Here is a 24,825-nt window from a genome sequence, read left to right on the forward strand (position 1 = left end):
TCCAAACCCTTAGCTTGGGTTACATGACTTTATACAATATATTAACATGTATTTGACGGTGAAATAAATTTTTTATTTTTTTTTTTCCAAAAAAGTTGCACAATTGTTCACAGCAATATTGTTTTCATCATGTGGATGAGGTTTTCTTACATGGCACCACTTAGATGCAGACAGAAAGGTGAATCCCAGCATGGCGAGATAAGGTGAGGCAGAACTAAGTAGCTCTGGTCAAGCAGAGACAAAGGGTAGGGAAGACCTCTGTAGCGTGGGTGTGATTTGATTACAAAAGTGTGACACGAACCAAAAATAAAAAAAAACCATACTCTGCAAATTATGCTGCACACCAGTTCCCATGACAGATTTGCACACCACAGACCTCTTCTGCCACCTACACAAGAACCACGTGAAAGACTCTGGAGAGAATTTATGAATGGGATGCACAAAAGAACAGTACAAATTTACTCCACTGTAAAATTTTAGAATAGCTACTACAGTAGCCATCGTGCATTTTATATTTTGGACATTTCACATTTTTACATTTAACATTTGCCCAGAAGATCTAAATAAAAAGGGTCAAAATAACCACATTTAAAGTGTTTTTAAGTCTTCACTGCCTTCATATAACAATTACATTTACAGACTGCATTGTCTTACATATCGTTATGTATTTTGGCCTACAGCAGGGCGATATGACCAAAAATATTTATCACGATACACATTTGAAAATTTGCAATAATGATATAACTGACACTAGACAAAATGCTTTACAACTCCACAACTTTATTAGTGCAAAAAAACCCATCAATGTATTTTCACTTAAACAAGCAGCTGTTTTTTTATGTGCATTAAAGTTATATAAACATGTAACAGTGCAAATTCCTTGCTGACAGTTTAACCAAAAGGCATTTCCAGTGGAAACTGGCCGACATATCCTCAGCATAGCCATGCATAATATCCACAAAACTTAAAAAGAGGTTATACACACACACACACACACACACACACACACACAATACGGTAATATTATGTTGAAGCACAGTACGTATCACTCCGCGAGGTGCCTGCCTACGACAGCCGTAATGCTCCGACAATCCATCAAGCGGTGCGGGTTCGTAGCTTAGCAAAGTCGTACTAAAACATTTGACAGATTTCCGAGCGCCATGTACGACATAAAATCGTTTCGGGGTCAGTAAACACAACCAGAATTCATACATAAGGCACACGGGATTATAAGGGGCACTGTCGATTTTCAGAAAAATCAAAGGATTGATTTTAAGTGTGCCGTATTTTCCAAACAACACGGTAATGACGACGGCCCGCTAGCATGCGCTACCAAAAATAGTGCTTTGTTGTGTATCTGACGGACGAAAGCCAAACCAGTTCCACACCGCTGAAGTTGCAGCATTTTTACAAACCAATTCTGGTTCATCCGTTTCAGTTAACGATCCACTTTCGCCCTTCTCATTCTGCGTCGCCGCCATGTGCGTATGTAAACATAGGCACTGCGCATGCGCGTTTTACCCATATTCTATCGCGATATTTCATTTTCCTATCGTTGCCCAAAATTACACCGGTATTACCATGAACGGTATGATATAGCCCAGCCTTATTTTGGTCCTGTCACACCTTTGTATAGGCTTATTTTCGGTTAGATGGTTAGAGTCATCACGTCTTAGACCTCACAGGGTTAAACACAGCCACATGCTTTCTAGAGTCTTTTCAGACTGTGCATATCAGTGCCTTTGGTTAATGTGGCACCATCCACCCACCGCATCACAGCCTGTGTAGCACAGCCAGAACTGCTTTAAAGAGCACATTCAGCTCTCACTGCTTCTTTTGTGTGTTGCTCATGAGAACAGAGACACCAGGGAGTCTTTCACCCCCAACTTGAAACGTCAAAATGTGTAAAAAACAAACAGTAAAATCAGAAGGAGGCGAATGCCTTTTAGACATAAATGAAAGGAAACGTCCTGGTCTCTCTTGTGTTAGTGGGAAGAAGACACTGCTGTGGGGGTGGAGTCTGTAAAAAACACATAGCAACCTGGTGTGAGGCCACAAGTTTATGTCCAAGCCCTTCAACTTGGTAATAAATCGCCAGAGTGGTCCTTTCCACATTTAAGTCTCTGGCCGTTAAACTTTAAATGCATTTACTTTTCAAAATGGCACCACAGTCCAGCAGATCCCTGCTAGGTAGTCATGACTCCACTCACTGACTAACCCCCCCCCCCAAAAAAAAAAGAAACCTTGGAGCTGCATTAGATCCTTTCAAATTCTTTCAACAGCAAAAGGAAACAGCTGCAGTTGTATAGCGTTGACTGCGCTAGCATACTGCAGTAATTATTTCAGTCCTCATGCTGGCATCCTCCTACAGCTGCTCACACTTCACCACTGGCAAACACAAAAGCAGGCCTCGGATCGTGGTTGAAGCTTCGCTCTTGTTTCTTTTCTTTCGATGTGTTAACTTGGTGCCAAATACACAAACTGTGCTAACCGTCGACTGCGCCGCTAAACCCCAAAACCACCAGCATATTTCCTTCTGGCGTTTATATAAACAGACTGTGACTGGAACAGATTCCCACCATTCAGATAAAGACGTGCTATCTCGGTGTTTGCATAATGAGCAGCAGTCGTGTTAGCAGTGTGTTGCTGTATGGCATAAAAGAAATGAGAAGTCGCAATTATAATCAGCAGGGTGATCTCAAAATAAACATCAAAAGCGTGGTCATCTAAGGGCTTGTTGTTGTTTTTTCCCCCACAAATTGCAGCCATTATGTTTCATAATAATAAAAGATGGTGCGAGCCATTGCAAAAGAATCATTTCCTGCCTTCTTTTCAGCGCCCACTCTCAGCACGGCAGTAAGGTTGCAGGGTTGTCTTTGAATTTTAGGGAAATATTTTGAGTCCAAGCAGCCGAGCTCAAATCATCCAGAAAGAGAAGTGGGTATGATTAAATGATGAGTCTAGGACAGAAAGTTTTGCTTTTAAGGCCAAAATAACTCAAAAGAAAACAAAAGGCATAAAACAAGAGGAGAAAGAAGGGCAACTACAGGAGACGGCTGTCCTGCACAGGAGGACATGAGAAGGAAAGATCTGAAAGCTACTCAGCTGAGCCAGGATGAAAATCAGACCAGACAGTACGACACTTGCATGAACCGGTGGGTTTTTTTTTTTTCCTTTAAAAAGAGATACTTGTGTTTTTCCAATTTAAAAAAAAAAAAAGTCTTAATATTTAGCGCAGTCCTTCTGTATTACAACTCCTTTCTTTCAATGAGTTTTCATTAGAACACACAACCTCAGATTCATAATATAAAAGCCAGACGATTCCGTTCAACAATGGTCAAACTTGAGAAACCCCGGTGTATTATTACCTTATATTCCACGGCAGCGCTTGGTACACCCACCCATTAACACTGGCAACCAAATAGCCACATATACAACATGCGATCTGTTATCTCCATCCATGAACTTCTATAAATCGTTTGGCTTTGTGCGGAAATATTCAGAGCTTTGAGTCCACGCCAGATATTTAACTTGGCTGTGCTTTCAGTTTCTGAGAATGGACAAAGGGAGAACATGTGAGAGGAGGTCTAGAAATCATGAAAATATACACCTCCCTTCTTGAAAACCAGAACCACCATCATTCCTGAAACAACATACCTTCTTCTGGACAGCAAACTATCAAAAGCTTCAGCTCTGATTTTATTTATTACCTTTATTTTACCAGGAAGTCCTACTGAGCCACAATCTCTTTTACAAGAGGGACTCAGGGTTTTTTTTTTTTTTTTTCTGTTGTTTTCTTTTTTCCTGCAAAGCTAATGCTACCATACCAAGCACAATTGATGGAGATGCTGCCTGTGTTGCCCTGTGTGATTATGCCCTGACGCCAATAATTATGCAGGGCAATTACAGCATACATTATGAACCCATCTCCACCCAACTGGCAGGACCCTGCCCAGATTTCTTTTCCCCTCACCACAACAAAGCAGAGTGGATTCCTCGCACTCAGTCAGCCTCTCAAGCTTAAAGAAGTCCAGATGAGGAAAAGCAGAGCTTTATTAAGTACCTGTGAGAATTTTGACAGGCTTGCAGCACGCTTTGGCCAGCATTTCTCATGTTGACTTTCTCCTACCTCCAGTTTTTTAAAAAAATGTATTTTTGGACAAGCCTCCTATCTACAGTTCATCTCAACAGCTTAGAGGGTGAACACCTGGAGCAACAGAGTGTCGAAGAAAAGTGATGAAGTGATGAAGAAGCCTTTGTTTCTCAGGGGGTTCGGCCACACAGCGAAGTCTGTGGACACGAGAGAAATGATTCCACATGTGGGGGTTTCAGCTACAAAGAGCTACTCTTTGCACTCCAAAAAAAGAATCCCAGAACAGAACTGTGCCTTTTCACCCCCCTCCTCTCTTTGAGCCTGACTACATTTCCATCAAAAAAAAAGAAGAAAGAAAATGCAGTCATTTTCATTTGCAACAATAATTCTTTAGTTTTATTCTCCCTCTTTTAGTCAAAGTACATACCTCTGGCTCTAGCCGTGCAGCATAATTATATGATAGATAGAGAGAAGATGAATAGGTATAGGCTTTGGCAGAAACCCTGGCATTCCTGACACAAAACCATCATCTGACTTATTTCAGCTTCACTTCATCGGCTTTCTAAGTTTCTGTGGAGAACAAACAGTGCACCATTGATGCGGCTAAACTAAAGATATGTAATGATCTCAGCATTCTATACTCCGCCTTTACAAAAAGCGACCACAACAGAAGCCGAGGTTGTCGGAGCGGAACCTGCTACCTTTGGACTTAAAAGCACACCTGCTGCTTCCAAAAGCAGCAGTGCTGTCAAATGAGCAGGTGGCGAGTGACATAGTGGTGAGCAGACGAGCGCAGGGAGGGTTAAGTATTTCGTCTGTGTTTACCCACTCCCTGCACTCGCATGGTCTCCTGACTCGATTTAACACCTCACAGGCTACAAGTCGCACAAGCAGAAAGGTGCACGCTTTAAGTTTGTCTTCTTTCTCAGAGTTCATGTCCTTTAAACAAGTAACTATGTAAGAAAATAAATAAAAATGGAGGCCTCCAGTCCTTTTAATGTCAAGGATAAATATTGCCCCCAAAAAATACATACATGTCAAAACATGAACTACTATTTTGTTTGCACTCAGTGTAGCTGCTTGAGGGAGATTACTGCGCATTACTTTTTAATAATGTCTTCAGGGGAATAGTTCCCAACTTTAACAACAATGTAGGTCTTGTGTGCCAGTATTTGCTTTATATCTTGACTATTGGCTATTTCAACTAACACCCAAAGATGTGAAGTAATGAAATTACAGAGGCACCGTCACTCCTGACGCCACACCAAAGTAAGAGCACTGGAATTCGATTTCAAGCCTTTACTGTTTAAAATCACGTGGAGGGATGTGTGTGGGTGTGAATTAAAGTGAAGTTTGAAAAAAAAAAAAAAAAAAAATCACGACAGTATTTTTCATTTCACATCAGATTGTTGGAAGAAATTCAGACATGAAATGCTGAGTTTGAGCCAAACTGAAGAGTGAAATCAAGAACCTTCAACAAGATTTACAACATTTTTGTGATGATTTGTGTTAAAGCCAGAAATAGAAATAAGCTAAACACGTCTATATAATATCAAATCCCTGAATATAACACAGGAGCTATATGAAACTAAGCAGGTTAGATTTTTGCTGCTAATCTATCAAGTTCAATACTGTACATCTTTTTTGTAACTACTACTATAACTTTTAACCCCATTTGAAGTACCATACTACATTAAAATTTTAACATGTACAGAATGAGAGCAAACAGGCTGTGAAATCAACTGCCAAAGCCCCATTCATGCTACTCTTGAGAATAGCCTGTGACCCTCTGGTAGCCTCCAGTTGCTAGGGAAAGTGTGTATTCCCTTAATCTGCTTGCAACCAAAGCAAACCAAAGAGGTTTTAGTTCAGCACCCTCTGTGTGACTGATTTCACTGACGACAGCCAGGAACCGGTCGCCAACAGGTTGGGGAATACAGATTTTTCCCTCAAGTCCAGCGGTTGTCAGATGGTTGCTAACTGGTTTGTGTGACGAAGCCCTAAATGATAACAGATGCTGATCAGTGCACCTCAGCAATACACAGTTCTTCAAACAGCAATGTTACAGCAACACTTTGAATACAAAAAGTGGTGATTATCACAGCTTACTTTTACTAAAGCTTTCACCATGTAGAGAGGAGTTCTGACATAGTCTATAGGGACACATCAGTAGTAAAAGTCTGAGCTTTTTCCCCCTTCCCTCTATGATGTATATCCCCCCTTATGTTCAAGAGAAAGAAAAATCATTTTTCAAAGGAGCATTAACTCAGTCAAACAAATTTATAGAAGTTGATCTAGATACAAAGGACCACACAGCTGATAAGAAGCCACCCATAAACACTCCTGTCAGTGAAAGGAGTTGGATTGGCAATAAACCAATGGCAGTCAACCAGGAGATTTTCAGCCGACGCCAAGGTTTGGATGATAAATCAGTGACATTGTGAAGGTCCAATACCCCCGCCACAAACACGATGATGGGCTATATTAGGATGGGGATTTCTGTTGTAAGAGCTTAACAACAACAACAACAACAAAAAGAAGCCCCACTGTCCTTTGACCTTCTACTCTCATTGCTCCACTAAAGCAACTATGGAGGGCTCCCTTCCCCCCCAGAGCTTTCACCTGCCTCTGATGGTCCTTCTCACATAGATACTTTAGTGCTGAATAGCACTTAACAGCTAGTGTTGGAACAACATCTGTACTAGCTCATAATCAAAACCTTGATGTGCCAAGACCAGGCCAAGCATCCACCCATAACACCATAAAGGGCGATTAGATAGCGAGCGAGCTTCTTCACAAAGCAAAGTATTGTGTTTACATAATAAACAAAGTCAAAACAGGCCACAATGGACGCTTGAACATGTTCACAACACAATGGAAAAATGTGGTCAACGTCCAGACCATGAAAAAACAAAAACAAAAACAAAACCCAAACCCCTCACCACCTCTGAATTTGCAGCCATCAGATCACATTAGGATGACTATTAGGGAAACAGTTTAGCCAGTGACTATTTAAAAAGCCATAATTTGATGCTGCATCCATTGAATCTTCCCCAGATAAGAGCCCCATGACTGCATTCAGTCATCTCCCTCCCTCCAAGGCCCTTTGAGAACATAGCACCAATCATAACATGTCTCAGCACTGAGCGAACAATGCACAGGACAAGAAAGAAGCCGGCCACAACTCTGTGTGCCAGTAATCTCTCTTTGAGGCCCCCGCGTCTCTTAATTGCCCGGACACTTGTGTCCGAGGGTTGCTCTCGTTCCTCAGTGAAAAGATGAGACCTCTCGTGCTCCTTACAACAGGCTTAAGCTGATAAACCCTTTCATTCAACGTGGCCGTGGGATTGAGGCTCCATGCAAACAGATTGGGTAAAAAAAAGACTAATAAAAACAGCGATTAGCCTCCAACACAGAAACAGAGCTAAGCCACAGCACAGCCTCAGCAGGGGGTCTTACTTTCAACCACTAAAAGTGTCTGATGATTTGTGAGAGCCTTTTCTGAGGAACACATTCCTCAGTGCAACTACATGAGCAGGAATGCATGTGGTGTTTTTGTTTTTACAGAAGAAAGATGTAGCGGATTCCAAAATAGGATGTGATGAGTGAAGAAATACACAAGCGAGCCTCTCTTGGTCTTTACAAGCCTACTTCTAGCATGCATCCTAGACTACTAGATGAGAAACCCTCGTTCTTGGATAATAAGCACCTCTCGTGACATTTACTACCTGACAGCGTTGCTCTCCCTTCATGAATCCTTCTTCTCATTTTCTCCCCAGTTACAGCCAACACCTCCATATGGGCTGCCATCAGTGTTTCTTCTGGCCTGTTGCTGTTGTGCATTATACAGAAACCGTGTGTTTGTCAGCAGCAAGGTCGAGTTCTCTGCGTGTTTGCTTTATTTGCAGCTGATGTGAACAAACAAAACAGCACCATACAATTCAATACAGGTCTACAGCATTACAATAAGAACGCGGGCTGACACTAAAACATAGAAAGCAAGCTTTGAATTAAAAAGGAAAAAAAAAAATCTTTGCAGTCTGAAAACACAAGTTCTCCAAGATTGTGTCCACCTGACAAATGCTCCAAAAGGAAAAGGGTGAAGTTAATTCTTTGCTCTCTACCAACTGTGAGGGAAATATGTGAGTCTGCACCTCCTAAATGAATCAATATTTTCCCCAGCCATCCCCCTGCTAGCTCCATACAGAAAGGTTTCCGCATACACACAAACTTCCTTTTAAAAAGACAGAAACATCACTAAAGAGAAAGATGAGAGCGAGTCAAAACAGTGATATTTTACCTGCTATCGCTGCTGCTTTTTGAAGCCAGAGATAACCACGCAGAGCAGCGGCATTATCAGCGCTGTCTGCGCTAGCTAGCCTGGTTAGCAAGCTTCATACACCACTTGGCATTATGTAAAACAGATGGGTACTTATTTTACATTAAACATACTTAATAGAAAAACTAAAACACCAATTTACACTATGTTTGTTAGGGATGGTACCCGTTTAAAAATTTGGAGGAAAAAAAGATTTTTATTTAAGTACTATAGGTAGTGTGGGTGTAAATCTTCTGTAAGTGAAAGGACGCAGCTCAGGTTACAGCATACAATTTCAGAAGGCTTTGCGGTTACAGAACACCATGCACCTAAACATGAAGGTTAATGGGGATTAACTCTGTAAAGCAACAAACTAAAATTTCGGCAATGCTATATAGTAATAATGTAGTGTAGCGTCTAATATTAGTAAGTTTCTCAGCAACTGTCATAACATTTGTGTTAACATTTCATGTCAATGGCCTGCTACAACAAAGTCAGAGCTTTAAAACAGTTGATGACACTTTTTACCTTGGTATTAAATTGTGTATCAAGCTTTGTGTAATTCTTTTGGTGTTGTTACGAATGCTAAATTCCTGGTATCTTGACATGGCCTTTGTATAACAAATGCTCAAAGCTGAAAGCTAAAAGGGCACGCACCTGGCACACAAAGTAAGCACACCTTTAATTATAACTTGCAAATATATGGAGCCTTTGTATTAAATGCAATACAATTGTATTAAGGCTGTATAAAAAGTCACCTACCCTCCAGTTGTCAAAAAGCATGGGCATTAATTAGACTGCCTAGCTTTTGTACCAACATTTTTTGAAATTTCTTATAGCCTATTTTTTAGTGCTTGTGGTTGCTGCTTTTATTACATATAAAAGTACTGATCACAGCAACTTTACAGACAACATGCATTTACTGTATAATGCCAAAAATTATTTCAGTAGAAATAAATTTGGCGTGGTGGTTAGTACTGTTGCCTCACAGCAGGAAGGTCCCAAGTCCTTCAGCATCTGCCCGGGTCCTTTCTGTGTGGAGTTTTCATGTTCTCCCCATGTTTGCGTGGGTTATCTCCGGGTACTCCGGCTTCCTCCCACAGTCCAAAGACATGGACTTAGTGGGGTTAGTTTAAGTGGTGAATCTAAATTGCCCATAGGTGTGAATGTGCATGTGAATAGTTGTCTGTCTCTCTGTGATAGACTGGTGACCTGTCTAGGGTGTACCGTGCCTCTCACCCTATGGTAGCTGGGATAAGCTCTAGCCTCCTGCGACCCTGATGAGAATAAGTGGAAGAGAATGGATGGATGGATAATCATGTAATCAAGTACAAAAAACAAAACAAAAAAACAAACAAAAAACCCAAACAAACCACTAACTGACAAAAAGCAGGCAAGACAATCTGTGCCATACTGTTACCTTAGTGACGGACTTTCAGTAGGAATAAACCAGCTCCAAAATAAACAGTTTCTTATTGTTAGTGTAATGCAACTGATAATGCAACAGCATGAATCGATTTATGGGGAGCACTGCAGCACCATTATTTGCTCTCCAGATTAGCTTGCCCACTGGTGACCTTGAGTAATAGCTCACAAATGTATTCTACAGAATCATGTGACATGTGCACAGAAACACACACACACACACACACACACACACACAAACACACACCAAGTGGGAATATCAACATATCCATTTGTCCAAAGAAGATATAATGTGCAATTATGTGGGGAGCGTGTTGTTGCAATGGTGTCAAATAACACAGGCGAGGTAAACTCAGTGAACCTGGCTGCAGATGATTTTGGATATTTAGAGTGATAATTGAAACAGAAACACATTAAATGTTCCAAGTACAAGTATGCTTGTTTGTGTGCAATCTCCTGCCGGAGCGGGTGGGTGCATCTGCAAATGATTCCAAGTGACTCTCTGGTTATTACCAAAATAATGAGCTAACTACAGGCCATGGAGATCTGCTTCAGCTAGACTCTCCTCAATTTTATTCACTTTTTCTAAAAAACAACATGCCAACTTAGCGAGAATGGCATTTAAATTAGTCACACACAACTACGGAGTCTTATTGGGATGCTGAGGTCTGACAAAAAGTACATTTGGAGATGCTCACCTATATTTCTTCATCCTTTCTGCAATTCTTAAAACTCAACTTGCTTCTGAGCTAAACCGCAAAGACTGAAAAAGCTGATTCAATATTATGGAAAAGACTCTTGGGAAGCATGTCTGCATTGGCATCGGATCTTATTAGACATATGATACATCCTCAGCTGCCTCATTATCCTACAGGAGATTAACAACTCACTGTAAATGTGGCATCTGTGTAGGAGAAAAGTAGGGATCAGCCATCAGTTAGAACCAGCTAATCTGAATTATGTGAGATCAGCAAGGTCAAAACATTACATGTGGATAAAACCCTTAAAACAGCAGGGGGTTAAAAGGGACGTGCAAACGAGACGTTTAAATTGAAGAAGCAGAAAAAGAAGACGGGGTTTCTGGGCCTGGGCAAAGGGTTAGGTAATGGAAGTTTCTGCAAACTGTCAAAAAGACTGACAAAGCTATTTCTAGATTTTAATATTGTTCAGTTTTCTCTGGTGCTCAGAGAACATCTTGTTGCTGAGTAACTGAGAGTTGGAAAGTGCCCATGCTGAAAGGATACCACTGATAACTGATGAGATGTGGCACATTGAATATACTGTCTAGTTATTGCCTGTCAAAGTTTCCCTAAAAGGAACAGCTCTGCATTTTGGGAAATACAGCCACAACGGTTTAATCAGTTATGTAATCCTGTGCAGGTCGCCCTTGTTTTGCTAGTTAAAGTTAAAAAAAAGATGTGTTAGGTGTGGACTTTGGTGCCTGACACCACAGGCCCCCAAGTCCTCCTAAGCTGCATGTTTAAGAATTGTTCCACACTTTATCAAAGTGGGATCCGGGGACTTTGGATATCAAGTCAATACTTCGGTCTCTGTTGTCCTGCTCATGCCATTCCTTGAATTCTGGGGAGGCCACTGTTGTTGAGGACCACTGCCAAAGGGGGTACGCTTGGTTTGCAACAATGTACAGGTACAGGCGAGGAGTGGATGGCTCTTGTCAAAATCGAGATCAACTTGAACCCAGCAGTCTATTTGAGTGATTTTAATGGTGTGGGTGACCGGTATATTTGCCTTTTTAATGAGCATAAGATGAGAAGACTCTGAGGTCCACCATAGTCAGATTTTTCCCACTCGTTTTCTAATCTTTGTGCTCCAGTATAATAACAGCTCCATGTTGACCATGCAAATATTAGAGCAGTATTGATCTTCTCATCTATACTTGAGTCAGAAAGCAAATGAACAGATCTCCAAAATGTTTAAATGTTCTTATATGAAAAAAGAAAATCTAAAATGCAGAGAATGCAGTCTTAAGTTAAACGAATAATTCAAAAGCCAAAAGAGCTTTAACTTTAAAAGGGTCTGCCTCACAAATCAATCCACAATATTAAAATCCTACTCTGTTATTGCAATGACAGGCAATAAAATGAGATGCACTGCATTGGCCTTGTCTTACAGGAAATTCATCTTTCAAACTTCTCAAAGAGCTGGATGCTACTCTGTCTTCTGTCATGCAGCATTAGGAATCCCACAAAGCCCATAAGAATACAGAGGAAGAAGTGGTCATCATTTCTGGTCCTGTCCTCACTTTACAATATTTTATTCAGCAACTGTTTTTCTGAACTTTTAGGTAATCGTTTTAACAATTTAAATCAATAACTTATTTCAACTGGTTAGACATCAAATTGCAATCCTAACTGATACTTGCTGCTCTTGGATGTTGTTTCTACTGTTTGAGCTTTTCTACAACTATTTCATAGACCAGCTGTAATTGCAAGTACATAAATGGAATTGATTAAAATTTCTAGTTAAGCAACAGCCTGCCGCTGTCAGAATTCAACATACCCTTTCTTAACTTTGTCAGAGGGAATGCTTCGTATGTGAGATTTAACAAAAAAATAAAAAAAATGCACTTGCCGCATGCAACAGCTAAACTGGGCGAGAAAGCAGAGCTGATGCCAGCGTGCCATGCTACATGCTGAGACACTGGGTCTCTTTGTAAGGCGAGCTTCTTTACAGACAGAGGCAGGAGCTGCAGGAACACTTACACTTGAATGAAAATACCACAGACAGGAGGGGGTTTACAGCTTGCGTGTACACACAACAGTGCACACAACCAGGGAAGCAGGGTGGCGGTCACATGGAAGTGAAAAGGCTATCGTCCAGAGGGAAACTTGTCATGCCAGAAATCTTAAAACTATGAATAAATTTACATCAAATCAGCATCCCGTCTCACCGATGCAACAGATATCCTACATGAGATAGATTTTATTGTTTGTTAGTGGTGACGATGAAAATTTGTAGCAATCCTACACGGCCCAAATTTCGTATCCATAAATGCATCTTTTTCATTTAGCTCAGGAAATATGATCACTGGAAATGTAGAGGGGAAAACTGAGAAATCACAAAGAGCCAACATTCAATCTAGGAGAGATAACAGCAAGACAAAGGACAGCTCTGGATGGCAGGATGCCCCTGGGGCGGCTATGCTGTTATTATGTTGGAAAGGGCTGCTGAGCTGCGGTGCGGGGCAATTACAGACCGGAGGATTGACTGGGGGGAGGGTCCGGGCAAGCCAACCCATCCATGAAGCGCTCTCAGCTCAGAGAAAAGGAGAACAAACTCTGATACAGCAGCAATAAACCATAACAGATGATGGTGGCTTCACCCGTTGAAGTAACAACCATCTGCTTATTCCCATGGAAAAGAGTTCGGTCTAAGCCGCTTTGCTGTCATCAGTGGAACCCAAAATTAATTTTGAGTGATGCATGCTGAACTTTCTGCTGCATCGGTTTGGATTATTTTACTAGTATTTGTCACAAATAGGGTGGTTTTGGGATAACGTACAGGGCTAAATGAATCATCTGTTGTTCTCATAGAGAGCTACAGCAGACACTGTGGTGAACACATTAGCCACGTCTATTATCTTTAACGTCACTCCACTTTGGAAAGTCCTGGCTGAAAACCACACACCGTCCACTAGCGATCCAGCCGGAGAACGCGGGACAAAGAGGAAAAGTTAGTCTCAGAGTATCGTTTCAGTGGTTCATGGACCACAGTCAGAGGTCGCAGCCTTACAGCCATTGTGTGTTGTCACTGAACGGGTAGATAACGGAAGTAAAAACAGATAGAGTTGCAAGGGGGAAAGAGTTTTACGAGACACATAATGCGACTGTTCGCCAAACTCTCACTTGGGTAACTTAAGCCACTCAACTTCACCTCTGATGAAATCTCCATTGTCGTCTCTCATAATATTACAGCTCTCCAAGTAAAGAGGCCACAATGGGCAGTGAAAGGAGACAGTAATACAAGCTCGGTGCTGTGAGAAGTAACAGTTGGCACTGCTGAGTATCCCGGGTCCAAACACACAATTTCCATGCCCCGTGGCCCTGAACAGCTTCAGTGGAGCAGGTGTCTGCGCACATTCTTTACATAAGCTTTTGTCAAACATGGCGCACAGGAGCAAGGCCTCACAGCTGCAGGACAATGGAGTCTCATTAAAGTACAGCTCTGGAGCCAGACATGCACACTTACAGCCGGAGTCAAGGTAACAGTTTCTCCAAGGTCAGTTTGTGGTCAGAAACGGGGCCAAACCAAATGGTGAGAACTGCATTTGAATTATATTACAGAAACATGCCATAAGTTATTTACCAAAATGTAAAATAAATAAATCAATAAAATAAAAAGCTTAAAGCTGTTGTGCTGACAGAAACAGAAATAAAAGACTGAAAGCAAGTACAGCTGAAGTTCAAACTGCACATTGTGATTAAATTAATGCCTGATGAATGAGGTAATTGTGCTCTTTCATGCAATTTAGACAAAATTAGCGTTATCTTCCAGTGTCAATGTCAGTGTCAGACCCCTGAGCCATGAACCATGCTGGAGAAGTAAACACTGTGCATTAAGCTATGTAGTACTATATTTTTAGATGTCAGAAATCTGAATGTACAAGAAAAAAAAAATGCCAAGAACCAGTGTGAAGATTAGAGGTTTCTGCTCTTAAAAACTCTCTCTGGCTTTATATTCCACAAAATTTTCAATTAAACTCTCGGGGAGTGTAACTGATTTTAAGATTTGGTCGTGCAACCTACACGGGTGAAATGTTTTAAAGTAAGGATCAGCTCATTCACTTTAATTCCATAACCAACTTCATACCACGTACTAAAACCTCTAATGAAGAAATCTAAGAAGTACGAACCTTCTCACATTTGTTCCATCTGTGTTGGTTTTTAGTTTTTGTGCAAGTCATCTTTGAGTTTGACACATCTTGACACATTTAGTGATGGCCTTTTGCTTTCACTTATAGTACAAGTTTAGGTCAGTTTATAAGCCGTTTCATGTATCGTATGCCAAGCTGTTCAGGAAGACTGGGCCAAAATTTGTGATGAATACATCTCTAAATCTGACATTTAACTCTCACGGTCTCTCCGCTGCGAATTTTCCACATCACAGAAGCCTCAAAAATGTCCCAGTATTAACCCAGACCAAAACAGAAGACCTCTACAACACAAAGCCACAGAAACCAAAGGCAAAGCTGATCAAGAACAGAGGATTACCACCTGCAGATAAAACAGTTCAAACCACTCTTTCAAGCCACTTCTTTGGTTACAGTGAAGGATGCATGATGGGCAGGGTGCAATTCAGTTTTCAGCAGACCACTGACATACTGATGAAAGGTGTCCTTAGCCCCACTCTGAAGCTCCTTGCACCCTTTGCCCCTGGCTGCGAGCCGAGCGAGCGGGCGTCCTGCCTCAGGGGGCCAGCCACACAGCAGAACCGCCGACCAGGAGGAGTCGAACAAGAGGCCTTTCTCTCCCTGCGATGTGATCCTCCCCCCTCTCACTCCTGCAGGAACGACTCTGGCAGCATCTCAGCTTGTTCTCCCCCTTTAGTAAAGTTGGATTCTCAGATCACTTTGGCCATGGCTTCAATTCATTTACATGCAACTCTCTGTCTCTCTGCTGCTGGTGCACAAGTCCATGTAAGGCAGTGCCAAGCAAGTCAGACAGCTGGCCATCTCTGAACAACAGCAGACATCCATTCACTAAGAACTCGCTACTCGAGGGTCTCTCAACACGAGCACAAGTGGAGAGTCCTCTGTGCTGTTTAGAAACTGTGTTGTGAACCCGTAGCTTGACCACCAGCTCAAACAAAGCTTATCAAACAAAGCAGAAACAATTATGCAGTGTATAACTGACCCGAGCGTAACCTTTATAAAAAGCAGACACGCACATGAGGGGAGAGCAAAATTAAATTCATTCATTTGGTACCAAGATATAATGGCCAATTACACTTCTCAGTACATTCATATTACGAAACCACCAGAACAACATGACAGTTTCACCTTTTTCTCTCCAAGGACAGATTCAACAAAGACTGGCAGAAGACTTTCTTTACTTTCTGCATTTAATCAGGAATATTATCCTTTCTTGATTAAATAACAAACATTTCCTGCAACGGGAAGGCCTGGATAAGTCCTAAGTAAAAGAAAAGGGGAGAGCCTCCAGAGAGAGGGAAGGAGCCAAGTCAGTACAGGGCAGAGGAGTGGAAGCAGAGAGAGGAGGAGGAGGAGGAGGAGGAGGAGGAGGAGGAGGAGGAGGAGGGAAAAGTACAATTGGAGATTCTGAGGTGGGTTAGAAGGCTCTGAAAGACAGGGCTGAAGAAAAATTGCATCCTTCGCCAGGAGATGAGTTCCGCCTGCATCACGTCAAAAACAAACCGGAATGGAGGGCTGAGAGGGCCACTTAGTCTCCACAGACCCACAACATCAACAGAGCCCACCACTGAGTCAACATCACTCACCCATTAGGTCTGCCTGTGCCTGTCTATGGTACAAATAGTACTGCGATGTTCTCGTTCAGATGTTCTGGCACATCACGAGCAGGCGATCTTCCTGTGTTACTCAGAGCCAAATGAGAGGTTTTTAAGATTGCCCCCATTTCACCGCCAGCTAACTTCACACCTGCAAAATGTGATTCTCGCACTCTAATCAGACACAACTAATAAGAACTAAAACAAAGAAAAATTGTTGCATTTGGGTCCTCAGCTGACCACCTTCTGTTTAATCAAAGCACATAAATCCCCACACAATAAGCTGCTAATTATGGCTGCAATTATTTTCATTATCATTTAATCTCCTCATTATTTGCTGTTTATTTTTCAATTAGTCCAAAAAACACTTTTTGGCAAACAAAGAAAAGAAAAGTAAGAAAAAGAGTGAATGGAATCCATTTAAAATTCCCTCGGAACAAGTTGAGGCTTATTTTATTCAACCAAATATATTCGGTGTGCCTCCGTGCATGACAAAGAACACCATGAAATCCTTGTGTTGGAATTTTTTTTTTTTTTTTTGGGGGGGGAGACATTCAGTCTATAATCAATAGAGCTGCAGATTAATTAACCATCTATCAGAGCTCAACTGATTACACCAAGAAAACCCAGAAGAGAAAGGGAAATGAGCCATTTCTGAACAAAAACATGCTGCCAGATCCTCTGAAGATAAACATCTGATTAAATGGAAAAGAGACTGCTGTGTAAGTGAAGGCAGGAAAACCACCCTGTAATGCTATAATATAACTTGGATGCCAGCATGCACGAATCACAAATTAACTAGTGCCTGATAACAGATAACAATGCTCTGCGCATTTCTAAAGTCATATTTATAAGACTCTGTTAGTACAGTGAATTATGACGAATGTGTGGAGATGAAACCCAAACTGAACGAAGACTGCAGGCCTCTGCAAAAATGAGATAGACAGCTGTATGGCAATATTCTCACAAGGTCTGGGCAGCAAACAGACCACCAATTAGAGCACGAACAATGCTTATGTTGATGCCACACATATTTTCCGCTTGGAGTTACGACACAATAACACTGCACTGTGGACGCGCTCCGCCCCAGACAACAAGACAACCCCCACCCCCCTGTCATCACTGCACCTTATTCACGTCTGGACTTCATTATGAAGTGTAACGGAAATCATCATTGGCAATTTGAAAGAATTTACGAGACAATGATTCAATCCAAGTCATGCCTCGTGGTCACAAAGAACGGTTAGGGTTATACATGGCTAAGCAAGGCACGTCTTTTCTAAAACCAATACCCACTGTTAGGACAAGAAGCAGATTTTAAACATTTTAGACCACCGTGGTTTTATGTACACACCGCCTGACGTGACTGATGCTAAACTAGATTACATCGTTTTTGCTGTATGATTTTCCTAAAAATATTTCCTCTTATAGGCATCAGGCCTCACCTTTAAAATAATAATATATTTTTTTAAAAACAACAAAAAGACAAATGGTCACAGACCTCTTTATTTGGACAATTTGTTATCTAGTCTAGCATTTTTCTTTGTGAGCATCATCAGAATTCACTGACACGCCTGACTGATGCCATGCAAATGCAGCTGAGCATGGTGTCTTTGTTTATGCCTCATCTGCAATTACATTTAGATTCAGCAAACTGGACACTGGCATGGCCCTCTGGCATTCTGCAGTGCACACACGACATATGCAACATTGTCCTCAATTCCATTTTTCTAAGACTTGGATTTATTTTTTCTGGAGCTGTAGATAGCACTTCCTGACAGAGCAAACCTCTACCATGATATATAATCCATAAGATTTTTATTTTTGGAAAGGAAGAATATATTTGAATAAATCATTTTTTCCTGTCAGTTTTTGCAATTAACAAAAAAAGGGATATTTATCCCAAATAATAAAACTCCTTCAAAAACAAACAAAAAAAATAATAAATTAATTTTTTTTTGGCTTAAAGTCATTTACACAGAGAGAAATTAAGCAATTTAATCCACACATCCATCACAAAATACACACCTAAGCCTCTCAATGTACACAAACATTACAAATATAAAAGTAATTACTAAGTCAGGGAAATCAAAGTAGCCAGAAATCTTCAAAGCACTGCTTTGCTGACACTCTTAGGAAATTAAGGAAAACTAAAGATGAAATGATAGTAAAATGAAAAAAAACAGGCCTTCTCTGTGTACAGGCCACACCTGGATAATATGATAGAATATAAAATAACAGCACTGCTGTGATGCTCAGTTGAACTATGCTTCTGCAATGACTCTCTGGTCAAAATATGAGCCAGTGCAAAGTGAAGAACCAAAAAGAAGAGAAGCCTGTTCACTTTCCTGTTCATAACTCAAAAATGTCTAGACTGGCACTTTTAAGATATATTGATAAAAATCAAGTCAAAGGGCAAGAGTCCATCCTTCTACTCTAAGTGTTTATTTTTGTTTGTTTGCTTTTTTTTTTTTTTAATTAAAATGGTTGAAATGTGGGTTTTTAAAAGTCACATTTCAGTTAACATTTCTCACATATTTTTGTGGAAAAACTGACAATTCAATCATGTATATGTCAGTTAAAATAGACAGCTGATTTTATAGTTTAAGAACACACACACGTACGCACACGTTAGTGTGTGATAGCTGTGTGTTATCAATAACGAATACCAGTTACAAGATTTCTACAGAGAATCTGAAGATGATCCCATTTGTCCCACTTGAATGAATCTGATTAAAATAAGTCGATGTAGGACAAACCCAATTCATGACCCAAATTAAAAACTACACCTGTGCTCTGACAGAAGAAGCAGACATAGCCTAAATGTGTAGGGTTTTTTAAAATTATTTTTCCAGGGTCTTTCAACCCATGTACAACACAGAACCCCCCCCCTTCAGACACTAAGCCCTGCTTCGGCTGCTGCTCTTCATCACCGCTGCCCATCTTACCTTTTTGTGTCTGTCTTTGAAAGGTAACGCAGGCCATGGCATCTCCTGCAAAAAGTCTTGCCAGTGTTTCTGATCCGGATCAGACGAGATGAAGACGATTTCCAATTTGTCCTTATGTTCAGACGTCTTTTTGAACCTGCTGTAAAACTCGCACAGGCTGCCGTTGAACTGCTTGCACGGGGCGTTCAGGCTGCACCCGAAGAAGAGCCCGACCAGGGACAGCTTCGCGCCCAGAGACTGCACGTCCACCTCGGCTTTCTCGCTGTTGACGAGCCGCTCCCCGAGTAGACTCACCAGAAACTCCGACATCGCAGCGTACAGTCCTCGAACACACAACGTTACCCTCAGCCGAAACCGCTGTACATGTAACCGCTATGTTCAAGCGACACCCAGCACTTCCTCCACCTCCAATTTGAGGTTTTAGGTGAGCTCCCAGCCCCGGCGAGGCGTTGCGGTCTCTGTGTTCACCGCTGCTCGTCCTCCGGTGCGAGCGCTGTGCAGGAATGCGCTCCGCTTAAATCGCCCTGACTGCAACAGCGGTTGCGCTCTTTTAAGAGAAAAGCACACACTTTTGTCACAATATTTATCATTCTGTTTGTAAGGAATCCACTTTAATCAATTTATGGATTTCAAATGCAATTCAGCTGCACTTGCAGCTTAATTGTTTTAATTTCTGAGTTTATCGGTTTCTTTTTTTAATTTTGTTAAATTTTCAGAATAATAACAGCGGTTTTCCGGGCTTGACCTCCAGAATCGCATTAGAGTCTTGTGTTTGCAAACATCATTAAATTTGAGTCGATTAATTTTCTTTAGACAACTGTAAATAAAATTCTACTCATTTCTATTTAGACTGGGGGTGAGACTAAACTCAACTCCTGTGGATGTGCTGCCACCTAGTCCTCACAAAAGAAAACAAGGGTCAGTCACATCACACAGAAAAGTTCCTATCGGATCCCCACGCAGTCAGCTGATTCGTAATTACAACAGCTTTAAAATAAGTAATTCCAAAATTTTACTATTTACGTTTGCTACAGTGAGTGATCAGAAAACACGGAAAACATCCAAAGTAGCAATGTTTTCTTCTGTTACTGACATCAAGTTTGTGTTGAAATATTTAAACTAATAACTACTAACTGATCATCCTGAAACAAAAAAAGAGCTTTTGGCTTTAGATCTGACAAATGGAGTGGGTTTAAATTGAATTTGGTTCCAGTTTTTTAATAGATTAAACATGCTTTTCAGCCTGGAAAGATCTGATGTTGCTAGCTAATGTAACTATTATGTTATGGGTGTTCCAGAGTGACAAAAAATAAAATAAAATAAAGGAAAAACTAAAAATCACCCTTGCACTTTGACAAGCTCTATCTCAGACTATTTTTGGAGTATGACATATGAACATTCAGTGTCTTGATTAGACATGCAAAAGTTATTGTATGACAAAAATTTACTGATTCTGAGGGTGTGACACGCACTAATTTTCCATAGAATGACTCATGAAAAGTTCTGGCACAGCTTCAGCTATTTTGAAGTTGCATAGAAGATGAAGAACAACTGAAACACATCGTGTATGTGAACTTTACCATGTATATCCATCACCCACAACAGCACAACAAAAACATGGCCAGACATATGTGACAGATCAAAAGAGGAACCCAAAGAATTACTCCTATAAGTGTCACTCCATTTAAAGCCACAGCAACAACAAAATTAAAGAAATCAATAGTCACAATAATAATAAAAAAAAATATTAAGACAGATTCACCACAAACTAGTGTCCACCAGTTCATCACAGAATTAGAGTACTAAGATGGTAGCAAGTAAAGCGTGCATCTCATAGGCATTACAGCATTTAATTAAATAAATAAAAAAACGAGTCAGTATTGTTTTAGGGGCAAACTTAAACAAATTCTGATTTCTATCAGAATCAAAGTGGGAGACATTTCATGTTTTAAATTATATTTATATAATGAAATTGCTGGGGGGGGAAGTGCTGAAATATTGAACTTTTGTTGAGTGATGAAAGCAGCGCAGTATTCCTCAGTCCTCGGTGAACATCATCTTCACCAGGTCTGCTTTGAAACATTCCTCCTCCACCAACTTCTGAGGCTGAAACAAAGATTACACAGAAACGACACTTAACATTACAGAAATATTCAATATTAACTGCCTTATTAAACAAATAACTAACTAAATAAATACATAAACAAATAAAGGTAAATGCATTCTTACTGTGCCATATCGCAGCAGTGTGGGAACTCCAGTCAACTTCAGCGTCTCCTTGAAATCGTTCTTTGGATCCTTCCAACTGGAGTGAGAAAGACATTATTAGGAAGCTTTTAAAAATTAACAGTACAACATTTAATAACATAACAAGACTTTGGACTATGCATTGAAACACATTTTTACATTCATGTGAACAAATGGCTCTTGGGAGGCAAAAAACAATTTGTCACAGCAAAAACGGATATTGCATATTTGCACAGCATACTGTTTAAACAGAAACGGTAAACAGTCGTCAATAACAACTCTGTCTTTCTCACACTGCAGATAAACTTTGTGCTTCCTTACCGCTTCCACAAGAATTAAAAGGTTAAGTTAAACTTAATTAACTACTGAAGTGTTTCCATTCCTGGTTCTTCCAGACCGCATGTGAAAGTGTCTTTGAGCAAGATAATAAACCCCCAAAACAGCACTCAGTATATCATTAATGTGCATTAGTGTTTATAAAAGTGGTTTGAGTTGGTTAGAGCGGTCAATAAGACTACAAAAGTGATTTATGTATGCAATACACAATGATAACACACAATTCACATTAGAGAATAAAACACAAACAGAAGTAGTATGGTTAGTTAAAGCAAACAAACAAAGAAAATAGCAAAAGTAGCAAAGAGTTAAAGTCTCCTAGTATAAAAAGCATGTAAAGGTTCAGAATGTGCCTCAGCCCACTCTGAAGGTACACAGTACTAGAAACCAGTCTTCTCTAGTTTAGGGATTGGGTGGGGAACTTTAAAAGCCAGTCTCTCCTGTAAACTGGTCTCATGATAATGAGAGCTCATTGGAAGATGTTAAATATCACAGCACTTTATACCAAAGAAGAAATGTTTAACTGGCTCTGCGGTCAGCTGAAGAAAATAAAAATATAAATTCTGATCAGAACAATGATCGGTTTCAATTTCAATGAAATTACACCATGTTTCATGTATCTTTTAATTCTATATAACTTTACAAAGGAGATTCAGTCAGTAACTATCTAGCTTTTTTGCCACAGTAAAATCCTTTTATTGACAGGCTACCTGCGATTCTCAACAAGTAAACATGAAATAATGATGATGTGCTATAGTGGTGACAGCGCGTGACATTTGTGTGACTAAAGAGTTTGAAATAATAACAGCTTCTCACAACATGCTGGAAAAAGGAAGCATAAAATACTGACTAGGCTCTTTCTCCAACTTGGCAGTAGATGAAAACAGAGCCCTCCGGAAGGTGACTCAGCTGTCCTCTTACAACTGGCTCGGCTGGAAAGGTAGAAGTCACAGGATGAAGCACAAAATGCTCTTTATGCAATTTTGATTAAAAAAATGCTAAGAAAGAACTCGACTCGTTATTTTTCAATAGTTCTAATCTCAACAGCAATAAGCAATGTCGTTACTTTCCTTTTCATTTTAGCCAAATTTTTCATCCATAATAATCACATTTGTGAAAAAATGAAATTGTTATATAACATTTAAATATCACTGTCACATTCAAAAAAGACAGAATATATCCAAACTCTTCATTTCACCTGGTTAATTAAAACTTTTGTGTAGAAAAGTTTTACACAAAACTTCAAAAGTTTTATGAAGTTAGTTTTTTTTTTATGTGCTTATCAGTCAAAATATTTATTTTATCATTAGAGCTGATTTACTGAACCACATACATACATACGTACATACATGCATACACATTCTGTAATTTCAATGCACATACACTCTGGTCACTTTATTAGGTAGATCTTGCTAGCACAGGGCTGGACCCTCTTTTTGCCTACAGAGCTTCACTATTTTTTGTGGCATAGATTCAACAAGGTGCTGAAAACATCCCTCTGAGATTTTGGTCCATATTGACTGCATAACAAAGTTGCTCCAGACTTGCAGGTTGCACATCCATGATGCAAATTTCTCATTTAATCACATTTTATGGTGCTCTGTTGAATTGACATCTGGCGATTGGGGAAGGTGATTTGAGTACAGTGAACTCAGCGTCAAATGCAAGAAACCAGTTCGAGATGATTTAAACTTTGTAACATGGTGTATTGTCCTGCAGGAGGCAGCAACCAGAAGGTGGGTACACTGTGGTCATAAAGGGATGGATGTGCTTACTGATTAAATGATACTCAGCTGGTACTACGGGACCCAAAGTGTACCAAGAAAATATCCTCCACAGCATTACACCACCATCAGCCAGGATGGATCCTTGCTTTCATTTTTTATGTCAAATTCTGACCCTAAGATCTGAATGCCACAGAGGAAATTGAGACTCTGACCAGGACACATTTTTCAATCTTCTGTTGCCTGATTTTGGTGAGCCTGTGTGAATTATAGACTCCCTTTCCTGTTCATAGTCTGGTCATCTGCTGCTGTAGCCCATCCCCTTCCTGCTTTGATGTGTTGTGAATTTAGAAATACTCTTCTCCATTCTATAACTGTAGCAAGTGGTTAATTGAGTTACTGCTGTCTTCCTATCAGCTCGAAGCAATTTGGCCATTCTAAATCATTTTCACCCAGAAAACTACCCCTAATCCTCTGTAAACCTTAAAGTTGGCTGTGCAGCAAAATCCCCAAAGTTCAGCAGTTTCTGAAACACTCAGACCAGCACGTCAGGCAACAGCAAACCGTGCAGTATTTCAGTATTTAAATCACCTTGTGTACAAAACAGAGGCAGGTGAGTGTAAAATCCTTAAGTAAACCTAATTTCTTATATGTAAACCTAAACTGCGTTAAATACATAACGACAGATTAATGTCTATGCTTTTACTATATAATATGCCATTAAAAGAGTGCACTATCACTAACGCTGTAGCCAAAGCTAAGTGAAGCAGCATTTAAATATCAAAGTCTTTAAGACCAAAAAAGTCACGACAAAACAGTCAGAATAGTAGCTGTGGCTGTACGTTGCGTAATATATCCAAGTATAAGATTTCTGAGGTTACCTTTGACACAATCTGGACACCAGCTCTTTCCTTGCTCGTCTTTATCCCCTGAAAAGTAAGCAAAAATATCCTTCCCTTTTCTCTCAGACACAGCCCGACAGAATTCATCATACCCGTGTACATTTACTTCTTCGTAATGGGCCATTATTTTAACCAAAGCTAATGTGACAAAGCACAAATTTAACCCGTGCTGCAAGTGCAATAATCAATGCGGCTTCTCTGAACTTTGGTCCTGGTAGCAATACTCTTAAGTCGACGCCTACTTCCGGTCTGTAGAAAAAGTTCTTAAAGTAACCGCTAAAAGAAATCGCATTGTAATATACACTTAATTATTCTCCAGTATTTAAATATGATATATCATATGTGA

The 24,825-nt window shown here is 40.3% G+C and overlaps 2 protein-coding genes across 2 annotated transcripts in view; both read right to left on the reverse strand.

Moving 5' to 3' along the window:
- nxn (nucleoredoxin) overlaps nt 1-19,796 on the reverse strand; it is a 67,798-nt gene extending 48,002 nt beyond the window's left edge. Inside the window, exon 1 of the mRNA XM_084951480.1 lies at nt 19,271-19,796. Within this exon, the coding sequence (XP_084807606.1) occupies nt 19,271-19,579 (309 nt within the window). The 5' untranslated portion in view covers nt 19,580-19,796. The remainder of the gene's footprint in view (nt 1-19,270) is intronic.
- A 1,035-nt stretch (nt 19,797-20,831) lies between these two features.
- txndc17 (thioredoxin domain containing 17) lies at nt 20,832-24,707 on the reverse strand. The gene is made up of 4 exons (XM_084951482.1): nt 24,459-24,707; nt 22,704-22,785; nt 21,500-21,575; nt 20,832-21,376 (listed from the first exon to the last, which is right to left on the reverse strand). The coding sequence occupies exons 1-4, from the start codon at nt 24,601-24,603 to the stop codon at nt 21,308-21,310; spliced, it is 372 nt and encodes a 123-aa protein (XP_084807608.1). The 5' UTR covers nt 24,604-24,707; the 3' UTR covers nt 20,832-21,307.
- Between the last annotated feature and the right edge of the window lie 118 nt (nt 24,708-24,825).

The sequence above is a fragment of the Perissodus microlepis genome, chromosome 14 (genome assembly GCF_051167445.1).
Source record: "Perissodus microlepis isolate ML-2025 ecotype Zambia chromosome 14, ASM5116744v1, whole genome shotgun sequence".
Taxonomy (NCBI): Eukaryota; Metazoa; Chordata; class Actinopteri; order Cichliformes; family Cichlidae; genus Perissodus; species Perissodus microlepis.